Raw genomic sequence first — 19,642 nt, forward strand, 5'->3', positions numbered from 1 at the left:
CAGGACTGTGGGGCACCCCTGGGGATCCAGAGTGCCCCCCCCAAGAGATGTGGGGCACCCCTGGGGATCCAGAGTACCCCCCCCCAAGAGATGTGGGGCACCCCCCAGGGCTGTGGGGCACCCCTGGGGATCCAGAGTGCCCCCCCCAAGAGATGTGGGGCACCCCCCAGGACTGTGGGGCACCCCTGGGGATCCAGAGTGCCCCCCCCAAGAGATGTGGGGCACCCCTGGGGATCCAGAGTGCCCCCCCAGGGCATGTGGGGCACCCCCCAGGGCTGTGGGGCACCCCTGGGGATCCAGAGTGCCCCCCCAGGGCATGTGGGGCACCCCCCAGGGCTGTGGGGCACCCCTGGGGATCCAGAGTGCCCCCCCCAAGAGATGTGGGGCACCCCTGGGGATCCAGAGTGCCCCCCCCAAGAGATGTGGGGCACCCCTGGGGATCCAGAGTGCCCCCCCCCAAGAGATGTGGGGCACCCCCCAGGGCTGTGGGGCACCCCTGGGGATCCAGAGTGCCCCCCCCCAAGAGATGTGGGGCACCCCCCCAGGGCTGTGGGGCACCCCTGGGGATCCAGAGTGCACCCCCAAGAAATGTGGGGCACCCCTGGGGATCCAGAGTTCCCCCCCCCCCCAAGAGATGTGGGGCACCCCCCAGGGCTGTGGGGCACCCCTGGGGATCCAGAGTGCCCCCCCCCCCAAGAGATGTGGGGCACCCCCCAGGGCTGTGGGGCACCCCTGGGGATCCAGAGTGCCCCCCCCCAAGAGATGTGGGGCACCCCCCAGGGCTGTGGGGCACCCCTGGGGATCCAGAGTGCCCCCCCCAAGAGATGTGGGGCACCCCTGGGGATCCAGAGTGCCCCCCCAGGGCATGTGGGGCACCCCCCCAGGACTGTGGGGCACCCCGAAGAGATGTGGGGCACCCTCAGAGCCCCCCCAGCCAGGACACCTGGGTCCCCTCGTTAACCCCTGGGGGGGGGGGGTCGTTAAACCCAACGCGCTCATTAACCCCCCCCCCCTCGCCGCCGCCTTTCGCAGCCCCCGTGGCCGAACCGCTGCCCCCGGCGCCCGCCGAGACGGGGGGAGACGCCGACCCCGACCTGCCGCCGCTGCCGCCGTCGTCGCCGCCGCCGCCGCTGCCGCCGCCGCGGGGCTGCAACGGGGCGACGTCCCCCGGCCCCGAGGACGAGCCGCCGGCCGCCCCCGAGGACGAGCCGCCGGCCCCCCGGGAGCACGAGCCGCCGCCGCCGCTGCCCCCCGCCGAGCCCGCCCCCTCCGACCCGCCCGACTTCGAGCGCTTCTGGCGGGCGGCTCGCGACAACCCCCACGACTTCACCGCCTGGACCGAGCTCCTGCAGTACGTGGAGCAGGAGGTGAGCGGGGAAGAGGCCCGGCGAGCCGGGAAAAAACGGCGCCGGCGCCGGGCGAGCGAGCGGCTTGGGCCGTCGCGCGCTGTTTTCGGCCCCGATTCCCGACGGAGCCGGGCGCTCGAGGCGTTTCGGAGCGCTGCGTGCCCGTCTGGGGTTTAATTCCCGACGGAGCCGGGCGCTCGAGGCGTTTCGGAGCGCTGCGAGCCCGTCTGGGATTTAATTCCCGACGGAGCCGGGCGCTCGAGGCGTTTCGGAGCGCTGCGAGCCCGTCTGGGGTTTAATTCCCGACGGAGCCGGGCACTCGAGGCATTTCGGAGCGCTGCGTGCCCGTCTGGGGTTTAATTCCCGACGGAGCCGGGCGCTCGAGGCGTTTCGGAGCGCTGCGAGCCCGTCTGGGGTTTAATTCCCGACGGAGCCGGGCGCTCGAGGCGTTTCGGAGCGCTGCGAGCCCGTCTGGGATTTAATTCCCGACGGAGCCGGGCGCTCGAGGCGTTTCGGAGCGCTGCGTGCCCGTCTGGGGTTTAATTCCCGACGGAGCCGGGCGCTCGAGGCGTTTCGGAGCGCTGCGAGCCCGTTTGGGATTTAATTCCCGACGGAGCCGGGCGCTTGAGGCGTTTCGGAGCGCTGCGTGCCCGTCTGGGGTTTAATTCCCGACGGAGCCGGGCGCTCGAGGCGTTTCGGAGCGCTGCGTGCCCGTCTGGGGTTTAATTCCCGACGGAGCCGGGCGCTCGAGGCGTTTCAGAGCGCTGCGTGCCCGTCTGGGGTTTAATTCCCGACGGAGCCGGGCGCTCGAGGCGTTTCGGAGCGCTGCGTGCCCGTCTGGGGTTTAATTCCCGACGGAGCCGGGCGCTCGAGGCGTTTCGGAGCGCTGCGTGCCCGTCTGGGGTTTAATTCCCGACGGAGCCGGGCGCTCGAGGCGTTTCGGAGCGCTGCGTGCCCGTCTGGGGTTTAATTCCCGACGGAGCCGGGCGCTCGGGGCGTTTCGGAGCGCTGCGAGCCCGTCTGGGGTTTAATTCCCGACGGAGCCGGGCGCTCGAGGCGTTTCGGAGCGCTGCGTGCCCGTCTGGGGTTTAATTCCCGACGGAGCCGGGCGTTTCGGGGGCGCTCGAGGCGTTTCGGAGCGCTGCGAGCCCGTCTGGGATTTAATTCCCGACGGAGCCAGGTGTTTTGGGGGCATTAGCTGCCGTTTCCGCCCCCGATTCCCGACGGAGCCGGGCGTCTCGGGGGCGCTCGGGCCGTTTCCGCCCCCGATTCCCGACGGAGCCGGGCGTCTCGGGGGCGCCGGGGGCCGTTTCCGCCCCCGATTCCCGACGGAGCCGGGCGTCTCGGGGGCGTTAGCTGCCATTTCCGCCCCCGATTCCCGACGGAGCCGGGCGTCTCGGGGGCGCCGGGGGCCGTTTCCGCCCCCGATTCCCGACGGAGCCGGGCGTCTCGGGGGCGCCGGGGGCCGTTTCCCGCCCCCGATTCCCGACGGAGCCGGGCGTCTCGGGGGCGCCGGGGGCCGTTTCCGCCCCCGATTCCCGACGGAGCCGGGCGTCTCGGGGGCGCCGGGGGCCGTTTCCGCCCCCGATTCCCGACGGAGCCGGGCGTCTCGGGGGCGCCGGGGGCCGTTTCCGCCCCCGATTCCCGACGGAGCCGGGCGTCTCGGGGGCGCCGGGGGCCGTTTCCGCCCCCGATTCCCGACGGAGCCGGGCGTCTCGGGGGCGCCGGGGGCCGTTTCCGCCCCCGATTCCCGACGGAGCCGGGCGTCTCGGGGGCGCCGGGGGCCGTTTCCGCCCCCGATTCCCGACGGAGCCGGCTCTTTTATTTTCCGCTCCTCGCAGAACCACATCTTCGCCGCCCGCAAGGCTTTCGACGCCTTCTTCGCCCACTACCCCTACTGCTACGGCTACTGGAAGAAGTACGCGGACATGGAGCGCCGCTTCGACTTCGCCAAGGAGACCGAGGAGGTGCGTGCCGCGGCGGGCCGGGCCGGAGGAGGAGGAAGAGGAGGAGGAGGACGGCGGCGGCGCGGGCGCGTTTCGGTGCTGCCTCCCGGCGCGAGCCGGGGCGCCGGAGGCGTCGCCGCGGCCCGTTTCTCTCCCGCGCCCCCGACCTTTGCGGGCCGTTTTTCCCCTTCCCCGTTTCCTGTCCCTGCTTCGTGACAGATCCAGGCGCCCGAGGCGTTTCGGGGCGTTACGTGCCGTTTGCCGTCCCCGCTCTCCGCCGTGGGAGATGGACAGCCCGAGGCGTTTGGGGGCGTTTTGCGCCATTCCTGGCCTTGCTTTGTGAGGGAGCGAGGTAGCCGAGGCGTTCTGGGGCGGCGGGGAGCGTTTTCCGCCTCCCGTTTCCGTCTCCGAGGCGTTTGGGGAGGGGTTTTGCCTGCCGTTTCCGTCCCCGCCTCGCCGCGGAGCCGAGCGTTTTCCGAGGCGTCTCCGTGACGTCCCGGCGCTCTCCGGCCGCAGGTGTTCGAGCGCGGGCTGCAGTCCATCCCCCTCAGCATGGACCTGTGGATCCACTACGTCTCCTACCTCCAGTCCACCCTGGACATGAACCTCCCCGAGTCCATCCAGAAGATCCGCGGGTAGGTGACCCCCACGGAGCCGGGAAAAAAAAAAAAAAAAAACAAACCTGGACCGCTCCCGCCCGGCGCGAAACCCGTTAGCGGGGCGGCAAACGAAGGCGCCGCCCTCCCCACCTCTCCCTTTGCTCCCCCGCAGCGTTTTCGAGTCGGCTGTGGCGGCTGCCGGCATGGATTTCCGCTCCGACAAGCTCTGGGAGCTCTACGTGGAGTGGGAGCGGGAGCAGGGCGACCTCCGGGCCATCACCGGCATCTACGACCGGGTGCTCTCCATGCCCACCCAGCTCTACAACCACCACTGGGAAAAGTAGGTGTCCGCCGGCGGCTCCGGAGCGTGGAAAATCCCCCCCCACCCCCCCCACCTTCCCGGGGCATCTGGAGCCTTGGCAGCGGGCGGGAAAATCCCCCTCGGAGCGGCGGAATCACCGCTGCCGCCGTTCCCCGCGGGAAAACCTTCCCCGGGGAGGCAAAATCGTCGCCGTTTCCCGTCGAAATCCCTTCCCGGGGTGGGGGCGAAACCTCCCGGTGTCGGGAACGCCGGGGGCGCCGCTCCGAGCTCTTCCCGACGCTTCCCCGCCGTGTGCCGCAGGTTCAAGGAACACGTGATGCAGAACCCCCCCAAGGACATCCTCTCCCCCGAAGAACTGCTCTGGGTCCAATCCAAGCTGGCTACCGAAACGGTGCCGAAACCGCCGGAGCCGGAAGAGGCGGAGGCTCCGCCGGGAGAGGACCTGCCTCCCGGCGTGGAGACGAAGCCGGACGGCGGCGACGACGCCGAGGTAGGCGAGCGCCGCCACCGCCGAGGAGCCGCCGCCGCCGCGGGGTTGGGAACGCCGCCGGTTTTTCCCAACTTCTCGCCGTTTTTTTCCCCCCCCCCCCCACCCCTTTTCCAAGGAGGATTTAGACCAGAAGATCCGCGAGCTGGTGATCTCCATGCGGCAGCAGATTTACACCCAGAACGAGGCGGAAGTCAGCAAACGCTGGAATTTCGAGGAAGGGGTAAGCGCGAACGGATCCGCCGCGCGGCCCGTCTCCCCTCCCCCCCCCCCCCCCGCTCCCCTCCGCCCCGCGCCACGTCCCGCTTGCCCGCCCGTCCGTCCGTCCGTCCCTCCGCAGATCAAGAGGCCGTACTTCCACGTGAAGCCGCTGGAACGAGCCCAGCTCAAAAACTGGCGCGACTACCTGGACTACGAGATGGCCGCCGGGTCGCACGAGCGCACCATCGTCCTCTTCGAGCGCTGCGTCATCGCCTGCGCCCTCTACGAGGAGTTTTGGGTCAAGGTGAGGCTTTTTCCGCCCCCCCCCCCACTTCCTTCCCTCTCCCACCTACAACGATCCCCTCCGGCTGCTTTTCAGCCCCTCACCCCGAAATCGGGGCTCGGAGGAGGCTCCCGCGGGCCGGATGCCCGGCTCCCCCGAGGGCGCCGGCGGCAGGGATCCGGCCCCCGTTTCCCTGCTCCTCTCTCGCTTCTCTCTCTCTGAGACGTCCAAATCGGGTTCGTGTGTGGTTTTTTTCTTTTTTAGTTTTTCTATTTTTTTTTTTTTTTTTTTTTCCCACCCCGCCACCAATTTCGATTGATTCCGGGGGTTGATTTTCGTCTGTGTTATGGAGCGCAATTCTAACACCCTTCTTTTAAATTCCGTTGCTGCTTTTTTATCCGCCCGTGGCACCTCCCTGCCTAAGAGGGTGCAGGAAATTCAGAAGAGAGGTGTGTTAACCCCCTTTTTAACGTGAGTGCACCCTACCTGACGTAGCGCTTTCGTACGTCCTCGCCCGGCCGGGCGGGGAGGGTGTTAACGCGTCCCCTTCGGCCTCTTCTCTCTCCTCCTCCTCCTCCTCCTCCTCCTCCTCTCGCGGCGGCCGCTGCAGTACACCAGGTACCTGGAGAACCACACCGTGGCGGGGGCTAGGAGCGTCTTCCAGCGAGCCTGCGGCTACCACCTGCCTCGGAAGCCCAATATCCACCTCCTGTGGGCGGCTTTCGAGGAGAAGCAAGGTGAGGGGAAGGGAACGAGCCCGAGCGGGGCCGGTTCGGGGACGGAAACGTTCGGATGGGGCGTTTGCGCGAGGCGCCGGCGTCCGAAACGCGTTGTTTTGTCCCTCCGAAAAAAACAAAACAAACCAAAAACGGGTCGAGCCGGCGGCCGCGCGCGTCGCCGTTGCGCGTTCACGCGTCTTCCGATTCGCTTCGGCTCCCTGAACCGCTCCGTTTTGCCCCAAAACGCCTCCTCCGGTCGCGTCCGGCCTCGCCGGGGAGAGGGGACGCGCGTGACGCTGTCGCCGAGGCGGCCGGAAACGCCGCAGCTACGGGCGCGCCGGTGCCTGGATCGCGTTATTCAGCCCCAAAATCTGTTCTTCGGTCCCGTCCCGGGTGGGGACGGAAGGGACGGGGCACACGCGCGGCGCCGGCCGCCTCGGTGACGGAAACCCCTCTGAACCGCCGCGTTCAGCCCCAAAACTCATCGCTCGCTCCGACCCCGCGGCATCGAGAGGGGCCAGGGACGCGGGACCGCGCCGTGCTTGTCGCTGGTCCCCAAACCCCTTTGTTTAGCCCCAAAAACGTTTCCTTCAGCCTTATTTGCAGGAGGAGACGTGTGCCGTCATCACCAAGGCGTCCAGAGACGCCACGATTGCGTATTTCTGGACATTTAAGATGATGGTGATCCCTAAATCCATCTATTTAGCCCCAAAATATGTCCTTCAGCCTTATTTGCGGGAGGAGACGTGTGCCGTCATCACCAAGGCGTCCAGAAACACCACGATTGCGCATTTCTGGTCATTTAAGATGATGGTGATCGCTAAATCCATCTGTTTAGCCCCAAAACGCGTCCTTTAGCCCCATTGGCAGAAGGAGACTCGCGTGGTGCCACCACGGAGGCATCCAGAGACGCCACGGTTGCGTGCTTCTAGCTGTTTGAGGTGACGGCGATCCCTAAATCCATCTGTTTAGCCCCAAAACGCGTCCTTTAGCCCCGTTGGCCTCGGTGGTGGAAGGAGACTCGCGTGGTGACACCACGGAGGCATCCAGGGACGCCACGATTGCGCATTTCTGGCCGTTTGAGATGACAGCGATCCCTAAATCCATCTGTTTAGCCCCAAAACGCGTCCTTTAGCCCCGTTGGTGGAAGGAGACTCGCGCGGTGCCACCATGGAGGCATCCAGAGACGCCACGGTTGCGCGTTTGTGGTTGTTTGAGGTGACAGCGATCCCTAAATCCATTTATTTAGCCCCAGAACGTGTCCTTTAGCCCCGTTGGGGGAAGGAGACTCGCGCGGTGCCACCACGGAGGCATCCAGAGATGCCACAGTTGCGTGCTTCTAGCTGTTTGAGGTGACGGCAATCCCTAAATCCATCTGTTTAGCCCCAAAACGCATCCTTTGGCCTCGGTGGTGGAAGGAGACTTGCGTGGTGACACCACGGAGGCATCCAGAGACGCCACGGTTGCGCGTTTGTGGTCGTTTGAGGTGACGGCGATCCCTAAATCCATTTATTTAGCCCCAGAACGCGTCCTTTAGCCCCGTTGGGGGAAGGAGACTCGCGCGGTGCCACCACGGAGGCATCCAGAGATGCCACAGATGCGTGCTTCTAGCTGTTTGAGGTGACGGCAATCCCTAAATCCATCTGTTTAGCCCCAAAACGCGTCCTTTAGCCCCGTTGGCCTTGGTGGTGGAAGGAGACTTGCGTGGTGACACCACGGAGGCATCCAGGGACGCCACGATTGTGCGTTTGTGGTTGTTTGAGGTGACGGCAATCCCTAAATCCATCTGTTTAGCCCCAAAACGCGTCCTTTAGCCCCGTTGGTGGAAGGAGACTCGCGTGGTGCCACCACGGAGGCATCCAGAGACGCCACGGTTGCGCGTTTGTGGTTGTTTGAGATGACGGCGATCCCTAAATCCATCTATTTAGCCCCAGAACGTGTCCTTTAGCCCCGTTGGGGGAAGGAGACTCGCGCGGTGCCACCACGGAGGCATCCAGGGACGCCACAATTGTGCGTTTCCGGCCGTTTGAGATGACGGCGATCCCTAAATCCATTTATTTAGCCCCAGAACGCGTCCTTTAGCCCCGTTGGGGGAAGGAGACTCGCGCGGTGCCACCACGGAGGCATCCAGAGACGCCACGGTTGCGCGTTTCCGGCCGTTTGAGATGACGGCGATCCCCCGAACCCCGTTATTAAGCCCCCGAACCGCGTCCTCCGGCCCCGTCGTCGGCGGGGAGGGGACGCGCGCGCGGCGGTGCCGCCGCCGCCGCCACCGATACCGGTCGCCGTCGCGCCGCCGAGGACCGAGCCGGCGTCTCGACTTGCCCGCAGGGAACCTGGAGGAAGCGCGCCGCATCCTGCGCTGCTTCGAGGAGGTGGTGCCGGGCCTGGCCATGGTGCGGCTGCGCCGCGTGAGCCTCGAGCGGCGGCAGGGCAACCTGGAGGAGGCCGAGGCGCTGCTGCAGGAGGCCATGCTCGCCAACGAGGGGCTGCCCCTCGCCTCCTTCTACGCCATCAAGCTCGCCCGCCAGGTCTTCAAGGTGCAGAAGAACCTCATCAAAGCCCGCAAGGTCCTGGTGGAAGCGCTGGAGAAAGACCCGGTGAGGCGGCGAGGCTCGCGGCTTGGTTTTATTTCTTTTTATTTCGGTGGGATTTTTTTTTTTTTTTCCTTTTTTTTTTTTTTTTTTTTTGGGTGGCCACGCCGGAGGCGGTTTCGGCTCCTGCTCGGTCTCGGGGCCCCGGAGACGAGGTCGGGAGCCATTTGGGGGGCTCAAAGAAGCTGCTGGCGTGTTATAAGTGGCTCTTTCGGCCCCACAGACCCCATTTGGGGCTCTATAGACCCTCTTTCAGCCCCACAGACCCCATTTGGGGCTCTATAGACCCTCTTTCAGCCCCACAGACCCCATTTGGGGCTCCGTAAACTCTCTTTGGGGCTCGGTAAGACCCCGCTTTGGGCCCCGCAGAGCCCGTTTTAGGCTCTGTAAGTCCCATTTGGGGCTCTAAAAATTCCCTTTGGGCCCCACGGACCCCATTTGGGGCTCCATAAACCCCATTTGGGGCTCTAAGACCCCCCTTTGGGCCCTGCAGACCCCGTTTTAGGCTACATAAACCTCTCGTGGGGCTCTATAGACCCCCTTTGGGCCCCAGAGACCCCGTTTCAGGTTCTATAAACTCCATTTGGGGCTCTAAAAACTCCCTTTAGGCCCCGAAAATGCCATTTGAGGCTCTTAAAAACTCTTGGGCCCCACAAATGCCGCTTGAGGCTCTAAACTCCCATTTCTAGACCCCACAAACCCCATTTGGGGCGCTCTAAAGCTCTCTCTGGGCTCTATAAATCCTGTTTGGGGCCCCAAAGATGGTGCCGGGGCTCTAAAAAAAGCCTTTTGCGGCCCCACAGACCCCATCTGAGGTTCTAAAAACCCCCTTTTGGGCTCCACAGACCCCGCTGGGGTTTTCTGACCGCGGCTTGGAGCGCCGCTGCCCGCGTTTGGGGCTATATAAACCCCGCTCGGGCGCTGCGATGCCCCCCCAGAGCCTTTGCAGACGTGTTAGAGCTCTCTAACTGCTGCTCCGGGTGCTCGAGACCCTGCTGGAACAGTAAAAAAAAAATCCCGCTTTGAGCCCCGTGGAGCCCGCTGGGGCTTTATAAATCACCGCACGGAGCCCCGCGGGCTCAAGAAATCCGGCTCGTGGCCCCACGAACCCCCTTTGAGGCCCCAGAGGCCCCATTTGGGCTCCGTAAATCCCAATCGGGGCCCCGTAGACCTCGCGCAGGGTCTCTTAATTCTCGTTCGGGACCGCGCAGACTCGGTTGGGGCTCTCCAAATCCCGCCTGAGACCCCACAACCACCTCTTCTGGGGCACCATAGACCCTCTTGAGGCCCCGCAGCCCCTTTTGGGGGTCTTACACACCCTCTTGTGGCCCCACAACCCCCTTTTGGGGGTCCTATAGATGCCCCACGGTTCTTTTTTAGGGTCCTACAAACCCTCTGGAGGCCCCACAACGTGTTTTGGGAGCCCTATAGATGCCCCACAGCTTCTTTGGGGGCTCCAATGAATCCTTTTGAGGCTCCACAACTCCTTTTTTTTGGGGGGGGGGTCCAATAAACCCTATAGATGCCCCACAGCCCTTTTTGGGGGGGCCCTCTAAACCCCCCTTAAAGCCCCCAACCTCTTTTGGGGGGGCCCTCTAAACCCCCTTGAGGCCCCCCCAACCTCTTTTGGGGGGGGCCCTCTAAACCCTCTTCAGGCCCCCAACCTCTTTTGGGGGGGGCCCTCTAAACCCCCTTGAGGCCCCCAACCTCTTTTGGGGGGGGGCCCTCTAAACCCCCTTGAGGCCCCCAACCTCTTTTGGGGGGGGGGGCCTCTAAAACCCCCTTGAGGGCCCCCAACCTCTTTTTGAGGGGGCCCTCTAAACCCTCTTCAGGCCCCCAACATCTTTTGGGGGGGGCCTCTAAACCCTCTTGAGGCCCCCAACCTCTTTTTGGAGGGGCCCTCTAAACCCCCTTGAGGCCCCCAACCTCTTTTTGGGGGGGCCCTTTAAACCCCCTTGAGGCCCCCAACCTCTTTTTTGGGGGGGGGGCCCTTTAAACCCCCTTGAGGCCCCCAACCTCTTTTTTGGGGGGGGGGCCTCTAAACCCTCTTGAGGCCCCCCCAACCTCTTTTGGGGGGGGGGCCTCTAAACCCCCTTGAGGCCCCCCCAACCTCTTTTGGGGGGGGGGGCCCTCTAAACCCCCTTGAGGCCCCCAACCTCTTCTGGGGGGCTCTATAAGCCCCACTCTAGCCCCCCCCCCCCCACAAGCTGTTCCTGGGGGGGCCTATAAACCCTCTAGATGCCCCACAGCCCCTTTTTGGGGGGTCCTACAAACCCTCTTGAGGTTCCTCCCCCCCCCCCCCCCAACCTCCTCTTTGGGTGTTTCCCTCGTCCTCAATCTGACGGCGGGGGATTTTCGGGGGGGGGGGGGGTGGCGGCGGGGTTGTTTTTATTTTTTTTTTTCCTCCCCTCTTCCCCTCTTCCCCCCCCCCCCCCCCCCCCCCAACCTCCGGCGGGCGCAGGAGAACGCCCGGCTCTACGCCAACCTCCTGGAGATGGAGTTCAGCGCCGACGTGCGGCAGAACGAGGGCAACACCATGAGCTGCTTCGAGCGGGCGCTGAGCAGCGGGCTGCCCGACGAGACCAAGATCGTCTTCTCGCAGCGCCGCGTCGAGTTCCTCGAGGATTTCGGCTCCAGCATCCACAGGTTGGAAAAAAAAAGGAGGGGGAAAAAAAAAAAATACATAATAAAAGGGCAGGGAGGGAAGCGGAGCCGCCGGATCCTTTTTCCCGGCCCTCAGCTCTTTTTTTTTTTTTTTTCTTTCCCCCCTTTTCCCTTCTCCTCCCGCAGCCTCCTGACGGCTTACGACGAGCACCAGAAATTCCTCAAGCACCACGCCACGCGCAAGAGGGCCCTGGAAAACGGGTGAGGGCGGGCGGGAAAGCGGCGCTGCCGCTGCCAAAACCCGTTTTTCCATTTATTTTATTATTTTTTGTTTCTTCCCCCCCCCCCCCCCCCCCCCCCGCTTTCTTCCCAGCGGCGACGAGCCCGACGACAAGCGGCTGCGGCCCGACGACGCCGGCGGCCTCCTGGGCCCCATGAGCCTCGCCATGGGGGGGGACATGAACAACCCGGCGGCTTATAACTACTGGTACCAGGTGAGCGGCGCTGGGAGGGGGGGGGGGGGGAGGGGCAGGACGCCTGGGCCCCCTTCCCAACCCCCGTAACGCCCCTCCCGTGTCCCCTCCCCACAGCAAAACTACGGCGCTTACAGCTACCAGACGCCGTGGAATTACAGCCAGTACTACTCGCAGAGCTGAGCGCCGCCGGCTTCGACCCCGCCTCGGCCCCGGAGAAAGATTTATTGGGGTTTTTTTTTTTTTTTTTTTGTTTGTTTGTTTGTTTTCCTCCCCCCTCACCCTCCCGCCACCCGCCTCCTCGTTATTTTTTTTTTTTTCCGTGTTTTTTATTTTATTTTATTTTGTAAACTGTTTCTGTACATTTATTTTTTTTTTCCTGTGGTGTCGTGTAAATAAAACAGGGACGCGGCTGGGAAAAAAATAATAATAAGCGTGTCCCCGGCGGCGGCTTTTAACTCCTTTAAAAGCCTTTCTGCAGCAGCCACGCTCTCACCTCGCCGTCGAAGTGGCCCTTGATGCGGAGGGTGCCGGTGAGTTCGTTGACTTGCGTGAGGGGCTGGCGCCCGGCGAGCGGGGCCAGGAAGGCCTTGAGCTCCCCCTCCAGCGCCTGGCGAAAGGAGCCGTCAGAAAACCCCCCCCCCTTTTTTTTTTCCCCCCCCCCCCCCGCCCTCTTTTTTATTATTATTTATTATTTTCCCCGCCGCCGCTTACCCAGATATCCCCCTCGATTTTCCGGATCACCGTCATCTTGCGGTTGCCCTTGGTGAGCTGGCGGTAGACGGGGACGTTGTGCATGCGGGAGCGGCGCACGAAGTAGGGCAGGGCGGGCGGCGGGTCTGGCCGGGCCCGCGGGGAGAGGGGGAAAAAAAGAAAAAAACACCAAAAACAACCAAAAAAAGCTTCAGAGGGGGCACGAAGCGGCCGCCGGGGGGGGTGAATAACCCCCATCGCGGTGCTGCTCCCCCCTCCCGGGGGGTATTTGGGGGGGTTTCGACCCCGTTTTTACCTGAGGCAGCAGAGTGTTTATTCTTTTTTTTTTTCTTTTTTACCCCTTTTTTTTGCTTTCCAGCGGAGTCCCGCGCGAAAAAAAATAACGGGTGTTTACCCGTTTTTACCCCTTTCCCTGCCTCGGGGGGGGGGGGGTGGGGGGGGATTTTGGCCCGCAAACTCGCGCGTTTGGCCTGTTTCTACCCGCTTTAGCCTCGCGGGAAGGCTCCAGAACAAACAAACGAGCAAAAAAAAAAACAGCTATTAAACCTGATTTTTTTTTCCTCCTTCCTGTTTTTTAGCTCAGGGGCGATGCCAGTCCAAAGAGAGCATTTTGCTTTTTTTTCTTTTTTTGAACCGTTTCTTGCTCCTCTTTACTTTGGGGGGGGGGGGGGGGCTCCAGTCCCAAAAAACGGGGCTGTTTACCCCCCTTTTTACCCCCCCCCCTTTTTTTTTCCCTTCCTCCTGGGAAATTGTAGCTGCAACGCGTTAGGCTGTTGGGGGCTGGTTTTATCCCTGTTTATTTTGGGGCGGGGGGGGGGTTTAAACCCCTTTCCACCCCTCTTTATCTCATGGGGGGGGGGGGTCCAGCCTCCGAAAACGGGGTATTTAACCCATTTTTTATATTTTCCTCGGCTTTGCATAGGGATCTAAGCCAAAAAACTGCGTCGTCCCCCCCCCCCCCCGCCGCCTTTTTAACGCGCGGGGCTCAAAAAATGGACTATTGAACTGGGTTTTTTTTTTTTCCTCCCCTTTTTACTTCACGGGGGGGGGGGGGGGGGGGGGGGGTTTAGGCCGTTTACCTCGGGGGGGGCTCCAGCCCGAGGGCGTGGGGTACGACGGGTGCTCGGGGGGCGCGGGGACGCGGGTGGGGGGCAGCAGGCGCTCCACGAAGGCGGCGTACTCGGCCGCGGACTCCACGACGCCGGGGTAGCCGGGCTCGGGGGGGCTCTCGGGGGGGGGCTCGGGCACGGCCGGGGCCCCCGGGGGGCTCTGGGGGGGGGGGGGGCGGGGCGAGGCTGCGGTTGCTCCCCCACCCCCCAAGACCCCCACGCTGCCCCCCCCCAGCAGCCCCCCCAAGTTCCTTCCCCCCCCTCCCAGCCCCCCAAGTTTCTCTCCATCCCCTCAACCTCAATTCCGCCCCCCCGGGAGACCTCAAATTCCCCTAGAGCCCCCCCCAAGCTTCCCCCACACCGCCCCCCCCCAGCAGCCCCCCCCCAAGCTTCCCCCACACCGCCCCCCCAGCAGCCCCCCCAAGCTTCCCCCACACCGCCCCCCCCAGCAGCCCCCCCCCAAGCTCCCCCCACACCGCCCCCCCCAGCAGCCCCCCCCAAGCTTCCCCCACACCGCCCCCCCCAGCAGCCCCCCCCAAGCTTCCCCCACACCGCCCCCCCCAGCAGCCCCCCCCAAGCTTCCCCCACACCACCCCCCCCAGCAGCCCCCCCCCAATCCCCATAGCTCCCCCCCCGCCCCCCAAGTCCCCTCAGGAGCCCCCCAAGCTCGGCTCTACCGGGAGCTCGCCCCATAGCTCCCCCCCCGCCCCCCAAGTCCCCTCAGGAGCCCCCCAAGCTCGGCTCTACCGGGAGCTCGCCCATAGCTCCCCCCCCGCCCCCCAAGTCCCCTCAGGAGCCCCCCAAGCTCGCGCTACCGGGAGCTCGCCCCATAGCTCCCCCCCCGCCCCCCAAGTCCCCTCAGGAGCCCCCCAAGCTCGGCTCTTACCGGGAGCTCGCCCCATAGCTCCCCCCCCGCCCCCCAAGTCCCCTCAGGAGCCCCCCAAGCTCGGCTCTACCGGAGCTCGCCCCATAGCTCGCCCCATAGCTCGCCCCATACCCCGGTACCTGCCCCAGGCGCCTCCCCCCCGCGAGGCCCAGCGCCGCCAGCCGCCGGCCCAGCACCAGCGCCGCCATCTCGCGCCGCGAAGCACCCTGGGAGCGGCGTCACGGCGACGCGCTTGCGTCACCGCCGTGGCTACGGTCACCACCGTGCGTGCGTGACGCGCCGCGCGGTATAAGGGGCGCGCGCATGCGCGGCGCCGCCCTCTCCGCGGCGCTTCGCGGCTCCATCTTGTGTGGCGGCGCTGAGGTGAGGCGGGAGCGGGGGCGGCCGCGGGGCCCCGGGGGCCCCGGGCGAAGGCTCTTAGGGGCCCCGAGGGGCTTTGGGGTGTGGGAGAGGCCCGGAAGAGCCTTTTGGGGGCGGTTTTCAAGGGGCCTCCGGGCATGTGAAAGGCCTGGAGGAGCCTCTGAGGGGGCTCGAGGGGCTTTTGGGGGTGTGTGAGAGGCCTGGAGGAGCTCTGAGGGGGCTCGAGGGGCTTTTGGGGGTGTGAGAGGCCTGGAGGAGCCTCTGAGGGGGCTCGAGGGGCTTTTGGGGGTGTGAGGGGGGGGGCTCGAGGGGCTTTTGGGGGTGTGAGAGGCCCGGAGGAGCCTCTGAGGGGGCTCGAGGGGCTTTTGAGGGTGTGACAGGCCCAGAGGAGCCTTTTGGGGGCGGTTTCAAGGGGCCTCCGGGCATGTGAAAGGCCTGGAGGAGCCTCTGAGGGGGCTTTTGGGGCTTTTGGGGGTGTGAGAGGCCTGGAGGAGCCTCTGAGGGGGCTCGAGGGGCTTTTGGGGGTGTGAGGGGGGGCTCGAGGGGCTTTTGGGGGTGTGAGAGGCCCGGAGGAGCCTCTGAGGGGGCTCGAGGGCTTTTGGGGTGTGAGGGGGGGGCTCGAGGGGCTTTTGGGGGTGTGAGAGGCCCGGAGGAGCCTCTGAGGGGGCTCGAGGGGCTTTTGGGGGTGTGAGAGGCCCGGAGGAGCCTCTGAGGGGGCTCGAGGGGCTTTTGAGGGTGTGACAGGCCCAGAGGAGCCTTTTGGGGGGCCTTGAAGGGGCTTTTGGGGGTGTGAGAGGCCCGGAGGAGCCTTTTGGGGGGCTCGGGTGGCTTTTGTGGGTGTGACAGGCCCAGAGGAGCCTTTTGGGGGGCCTTGAAGGGGCTTCTGGGGGGTGTGAGAGGCCTGAAGGAGCCTTTTGGGGGGGCCTCGGGTGGCTTTTGTGGGTGTGACAGGCCCAGAGGAGCCTTTTGGGGGGCCTTGAAGGGGCTTCTGGGGGGTGTGAGAGGCCCAGAGGAGCCTTTTGGGGAGCCTCAAAGGGCTTTGGGGGGGTTGAAAGGCCTGGGGAGCCTTTTGGGGGCTGGGGTGTGAGAGGCTTTGGGGGTAGCTGTGTGGGCTGGGAGTCTGAGGAGCCTAAAGCTGTCTATAGCCGTGTATTAGGGGGCTTTTGGGAGGGCTGTAGGTTTAGGGGGGCCCTTGTGACTGAGGGGGGGGCTGTGATGGCTGGGAGGGGGGCTTGGGAGCGAGCATGGAGGATTTAGGGAGTCTCTGAGGCCTGGGGTGCTGACGAGGGAGCTGGGAGGAATCTAGAGGGGAGCTTTGAGGCTTTGGGGCAGCCTGGGAGGGGGACGAGAGAGGCCTGGAAGGTGCTGGAGGATTTGGGGAGGCATCTGGGAAGCCGCGGGGTGACTCCTTGAGGTGCCGGAGGGGACTCGTCCGTCCATCCCCCCCACACACACACACCTCGGAGGGGCACCCTGGGGTTGCTGCCGCCACCGCCGGCCTCCGCGTTCAGCACCCGGCTGGGGTGCAAAGTCCCTTTTGGGGGAAAGGAGCAGGCGCAGAGCTGCCGAAACGCGCTCCGGCGGCTGAGGCAGCGAGAGCTCGACCGGAGCCTTCCGAGAGCTGCCGAGAGGAGTCAGAAGCGGAGCGGGGAAGCCGTTCGCCGGCTCCTTTTCTGTTTTTTTTTTTTTTTTTTTTTTTTTGGGGGGGGGGGTTGACGACGACGCAACCTCTGGGAGCGGGGCGGCGCTGAGCCCCTCTCCGCCCCGCCGCAGCCTTCGGCACCATGCAGCTCTTCGTCCGCGCGCAGAAGTTGCACGCCCTCGAGGTCTCCGGCGATGAGACCGTCGCCCAGCTCAAGGTGAGCGCCCCGCGGGAGGAGGGCGTTTGGGATTTGGAGAGGGGTGTGTGTGGGGGGGTCTCTCGTCGCCCTCGGGGGTGACGCTGGCGCCCGCGTCCCGGCAGGCGCGCGTGGGCCGCCTTGGAGGGCATCGCGCCGCAGGACCAGGTGCTGCTCTTCGCCGGGGCCCCCTTGGAGGACGACGCCGTCGTGGGCAGAGCCGCCTGGCCGAGTTCTCCACCGTGGAGGTGGCCGCCCGCGTGCTGGGGGGTGAGTACGGCGGCTGCCCTCGTTAACCGCCTAAGCCTAACGAGCCGGCCGGCTTCAACACACGTGTCGTTTCCGCTTCCCCGCGCAGGTAAAGTCCACGGTTTCCTTGGCCCGTGCCGGCAAAGTGAGGGGTCAGACCCCGAAGGTGATGTGAGCGACGGGGACAACCCGGGGCTCCGCGTTCCTCCTCTTATTTTTGGGATGGGACGGCGCAAAACTCGGGTCGGGGCGAGCGCCGCTGAGCTCGTGCGCGTCCCGCGTCCCCCGCGCAGGTGGCCTAAGCAGGAGAAGAAGAAGAAGAAGACGGGCCGGGCCAAGCGGCGCATGCAGTACAACCGCCGCTTCGTCAACATCGTGCCGGGCTTCGGCAAGAAGAAGGGCCCCAACGCCAACTCCTAAATCGCCCCCCGCTCCGCCCTGGCCTCAATAAACGGCACTGGAAACACCCCGCCGGGAGCCCCGATCCTTCTGGGGGGTGTGGGGGGGGGTGCTGAGAGGGGGGTTAACACCCCCTTTCCCCCATCTGGGTGTGTTTTTGCCCAGATATTTGGGGGTTTTTTTGAGCCTCAAAGTGTTAAAAAATGGGGCTGGGTGTTAAAAGTTGTGTTAAAGCCGGCTCTGCTTCCACCTCGGATTGAGGGGGGGGGTTCGTGGCTGCAGGGAGAGTGTGGGGGTCCCGTGGGGGTCCTGTGGGGGTGGGTGGCTCGCGGGAGGGCGTTAATTAGCGCTAATTGACGCGCGCGGCGGTTTGCACGCGTGCGGAGGAGGCTGCGCATGGCGAAGGGGCGGAAAGAGCCGAGCGGTGGCGGAAGAAGCCGAGCGGCGCCGGGGAAGGGGCGGAGCATCGAGGGAGGGGGCGTGGCCGGCCGAGCCGAGCGCTCCCGAAGGGCGACGGAAAGGGCCGAACGTTCGCGGGGGGGGGGGCGTGGCCGGCCGAGCCGAGCGCTCCCGAGGGGCGACGGAAAGGGCCGAACGTTCGCGGGGGGGGGCGGGGGCCGGCCGAGCCGAGCGCTCCCGAGGGGCGACGGAAGGAGCCGAGCGCTGCCGAGAGGCGCCGAAGCGCGACCGGAAGGACCCGAAGCGCGACCGGAAGGAGCCGGGCGCTGTGAGGAAGACGGCGGCGCCTAAGATGGCGGCGATGGCGGCGGCTCCGTGCGGCCTGTGCGGCGCCGCGGCGGCTCCTTACACCTGCCCGCGCTGCAACCGCCGCCTCTGCTCCCTGCCCTGCTACCGGGGCCACGGCGGCTGCGCCGAGGCCTTCTACCGGCAGCAGGTCCTGCAGGCGCTGGAGGCCGAGCGCGGCCGCGGCCCCCCCGCCGGCCGCGCCCGCCTGGACGCCGCTCTGAGGAGGCTACGCGAGGCCGGGGATGAGGCGGAGCCGCTAGGCCGCGGCCTCTGGGAGCGCCTCAGCCCGCAGGAACGAGCCGCTTTCCAGCGCCTCGTGGCCAGCGGCGACGTGGCCGCCTTGGTGCCGCCCTGGAGACCGTGGTGGTGGCGGCGGAGCCGCCGCGGCGGCTGGTGGAGGAGCTGGGGGAGCCCCCGGGGCGAGGAGAAGGGGAAGAGCAGGAGGAGGAGGAGGAGGAGGGAGACGAAGGCCCCGCGCCGCCCGCCGCCGTGCCGCCGCTGCGCTCGCTCTGCTGCCGGCCGCCCTCGCCCCTGCTGCGCTTCCAGGTGCCCAACGCGCTCTGCGGCTACGCCTTCGCCCTGGCCCTGCACAACGGCGACGACGAGCTGCTGCCCGAGGTGCCCGCCGCCGCCCTCGACGTCTCCGGCGCCCTGGGAGCCCGGCAGGTCTTCGCCTCCACCGCCGAAGCTCTGCAAGCCGCCCTGGGCGCCGTCGCCGCTCGCGGCTACCCGCCGTGTCCCCTGGGCGACGCGGGGCTGGCGCTGGCCGCGGCCCAGCTGCTGCGGGGCGAGCGGCCGGCTTTCGCCGCCGCCGCCCTCTCGCATCTCGCCCGGCTGCTGGGCAAGAGCCGGGAAGCTGGTGCCCGAGGAGGAGGAGCGGAGCCGGTTTTACCGCGCCAAGAAGAAGTGCGAGTTCCTGCTCGCCTGGAGCTGGGAGAACGCCGAGGCTCTGAGCCTGCTGGCCGCCGAGGCGGAGGCCGAGTACGAGAGGCTCCGGCAGGCCCGGAGCGAGGTGAGCGCCGTCAGCCGGCGGCTGGAGCGGATGTGGGGCGGCAAAAGGCCGCCGGAAAAGAAGCCGCTCGTCGAGGAACTGGATTAACGGCCCCCGCGGGAGGCGCCGCCAGCCCGAGGAACCGGGCTAACGAGGCCCGAAGAAACAACTGGGGAAGGAGCTGCTCATTAAGGGACTGGGCTAACGAGCCCCCCAAAAAAACAACTGGGGAAGGAGCTGCTCATTAAGGGACTGGGCTAACGAGCCCCCCAAAAAAAACAAGTGGGGAAGGAGCTGCTCATTAAGGGACTGGGTTAATGAACCCCTAGAAATCAGTACTGGGCGAAGAGTTGCTCATTAAGGGATTGGGCTAACGAGCCCCCCAAAAAAACAAATGGGAAGGAGCTGGTCATTAAGGGACTGGGCTAACGAGCCCCCCAAAAGACAAGTGGGGAAGGAGCTGCTCATTAAGGGACTGGGCTAACGAGCCCCCCAAAAAAACAAGTGGGGAAGGAGCTGCTCATTAAGGGACTGGGCTAATGAACCCCTAGAAATCAGTACTGGGCGAAGAGTTGCTCATTAAGGGATTGGGCTAACGAGCCCCAAAAACGCCGCTGGGGAAGGAGCTGGTGATTGAGGAACGGGGCTAACGAGCCCCCAAAAAACAAACTGGGGAAGGAGCCCGAAAATGCTGCCATTTGTGGAGGAATTGGGCTAACGAAGCCCCAAAAATGCAGCTGGGGAAGGAGCTTCTCATTAAGGGACTGGGCTAACG

The 19,642-nt window shown here is 65.5% G+C and overlaps 4 protein-coding genes across 18 annotated transcripts in view; 3 read left to right on the forward strand and 1 right to left on the reverse strand.

Annotated features, from left to right (window-relative positions):
• The window catches only part of LOC134154132 (E3 ubiquitin-protein ligase synoviolin-like), a 26,240-nt gene extending 13,549 nt beyond the window's left edge, over positions 1 to 12,691 (forward strand). For 2 of the 15 annotated variants that reach the window (XM_062600818.1, XM_062600812.1), the window contains exons 16-30: positions 1,033 to 1,367; positions 3,188 to 3,313; positions 3,512 to 3,644; positions 3,809 to 3,927; positions 4,064 to 4,231; positions 4,514 to 4,703; positions 4,819 to 4,923; positions 5,041 to 5,205; positions 5,609 to 5,655; positions 5,795 to 5,921; positions 8,235 to 8,503; positions 10,959 to 11,143; positions 11,288 to 11,362; positions 11,475 to 11,595; positions 11,692 to 12,690. In XM_062600818.1, coding sequence (XP_062456802.1) covers positions 1,033 to 1,367; positions 3,188 to 3,313; positions 3,512 to 3,644; positions 3,809 to 3,927; positions 4,064 to 4,231; positions 4,514 to 4,703; positions 4,819 to 4,923; positions 5,041 to 5,205; positions 5,609 to 5,655; positions 5,795 to 5,921; positions 8,235 to 8,503; positions 10,959 to 11,143; positions 11,288 to 11,362; positions 11,475 to 11,595; positions 11,692 to 11,757 — 2,231 coding nt within the window. In that variant the 3' untranslated portion in view covers positions 11,758 to 12,690. Of the gene's footprint in view, positions 1 to 1,032; positions 1,368 to 3,187; positions 3,314 to 3,511; positions 3,645 to 3,808; positions 3,928 to 4,063; positions 4,232 to 4,513; positions 4,704 to 4,818; positions 4,924 to 5,040; positions 5,206 to 5,280; positions 5,421 to 5,608; positions 5,656 to 5,794; positions 5,922 to 8,234; positions 8,504 to 10,958; positions 11,144 to 11,287; positions 11,363 to 11,474; positions 11,596 to 11,691 lie in introns of those variants that run through there. The other 13 variants (XM_062600814.1, XM_062600815.1, XM_062600819.1 and 10 more) reach the window with 13 other exon arrangements.
• MRPL49 (mitochondrial ribosomal protein L49) lies at positions 11,943 to 14,500 on the reverse strand. Its single transcript, XM_062600829.1, has 4 exons — positions 14,403 to 14,500; positions 13,368 to 13,557; positions 12,289 to 12,413; positions 11,943 to 12,184 (listed from the first exon to the last, which is right to left on the reverse strand). Exons 1-4 carry the CDS (start codon positions 14,469 to 14,471, stop codon positions 12,038 to 12,040), a joined length of 531 nt encoding a protein of 176 aa, XP_062456813.1. The 5' UTR covers positions 14,472 to 14,500; the 3' UTR covers positions 11,943 to 12,037.
• Positions 14,501 to 14,552: 52 nt separating this feature from the next.
• FAU (FAU ubiquitin like and ribosomal protein S30 fusion) lies at positions 14,553 to 17,199 on the forward strand. Its single transcript, XM_062600830.1, is given in 7 exon segments — positions 14,553 to 14,646; positions 16,417 to 16,513; positions 16,607 to 16,689; positions 16,692 to 16,751; positions 16,840 to 16,853; positions 16,855 to 16,901; positions 17,024 to 17,199. Coding segments are annotated over 6 exon segments (417 nt in total). The 5' UTR covers positions 14,553 to 14,646; positions 16,417 to 16,427; the 3' UTR covers positions 17,151 to 17,199.
• A 668-nt stretch (positions 17,200 to 17,867) lies between these two features.
• Positions 17,868 to 19,063, forward strand: ZNHIT2 (zinc finger HIT-type containing 2). Its single transcript, XM_062600811.1, is given in 3 exon segments — positions 17,868 to 18,256; positions 18,259 to 18,728; positions 18,730 to 19,063. Coding segments are annotated over 3 exon segments (1,092 nt in total). The 5' UTR covers positions 17,868 to 17,880; the 3' UTR covers positions 18,976 to 19,063.
• The last annotated feature ends 579 nt before the right edge of the window (positions 19,064 to 19,642 follow it).

This window comes from Rhea pennata (genome assembly GCF_028389875.1).
Source record: "Rhea pennata isolate bPtePen1 chromosome 35 unlocalized genomic scaffold, bPtePen1.pri SUPER_35_unloc_3, whole genome shotgun sequence".
Classification (NCBI taxonomy): domain Eukaryota; kingdom Metazoa; phylum Chordata; class Aves; order Rheiformes; family Rheidae; genus Rhea; species Rhea pennata.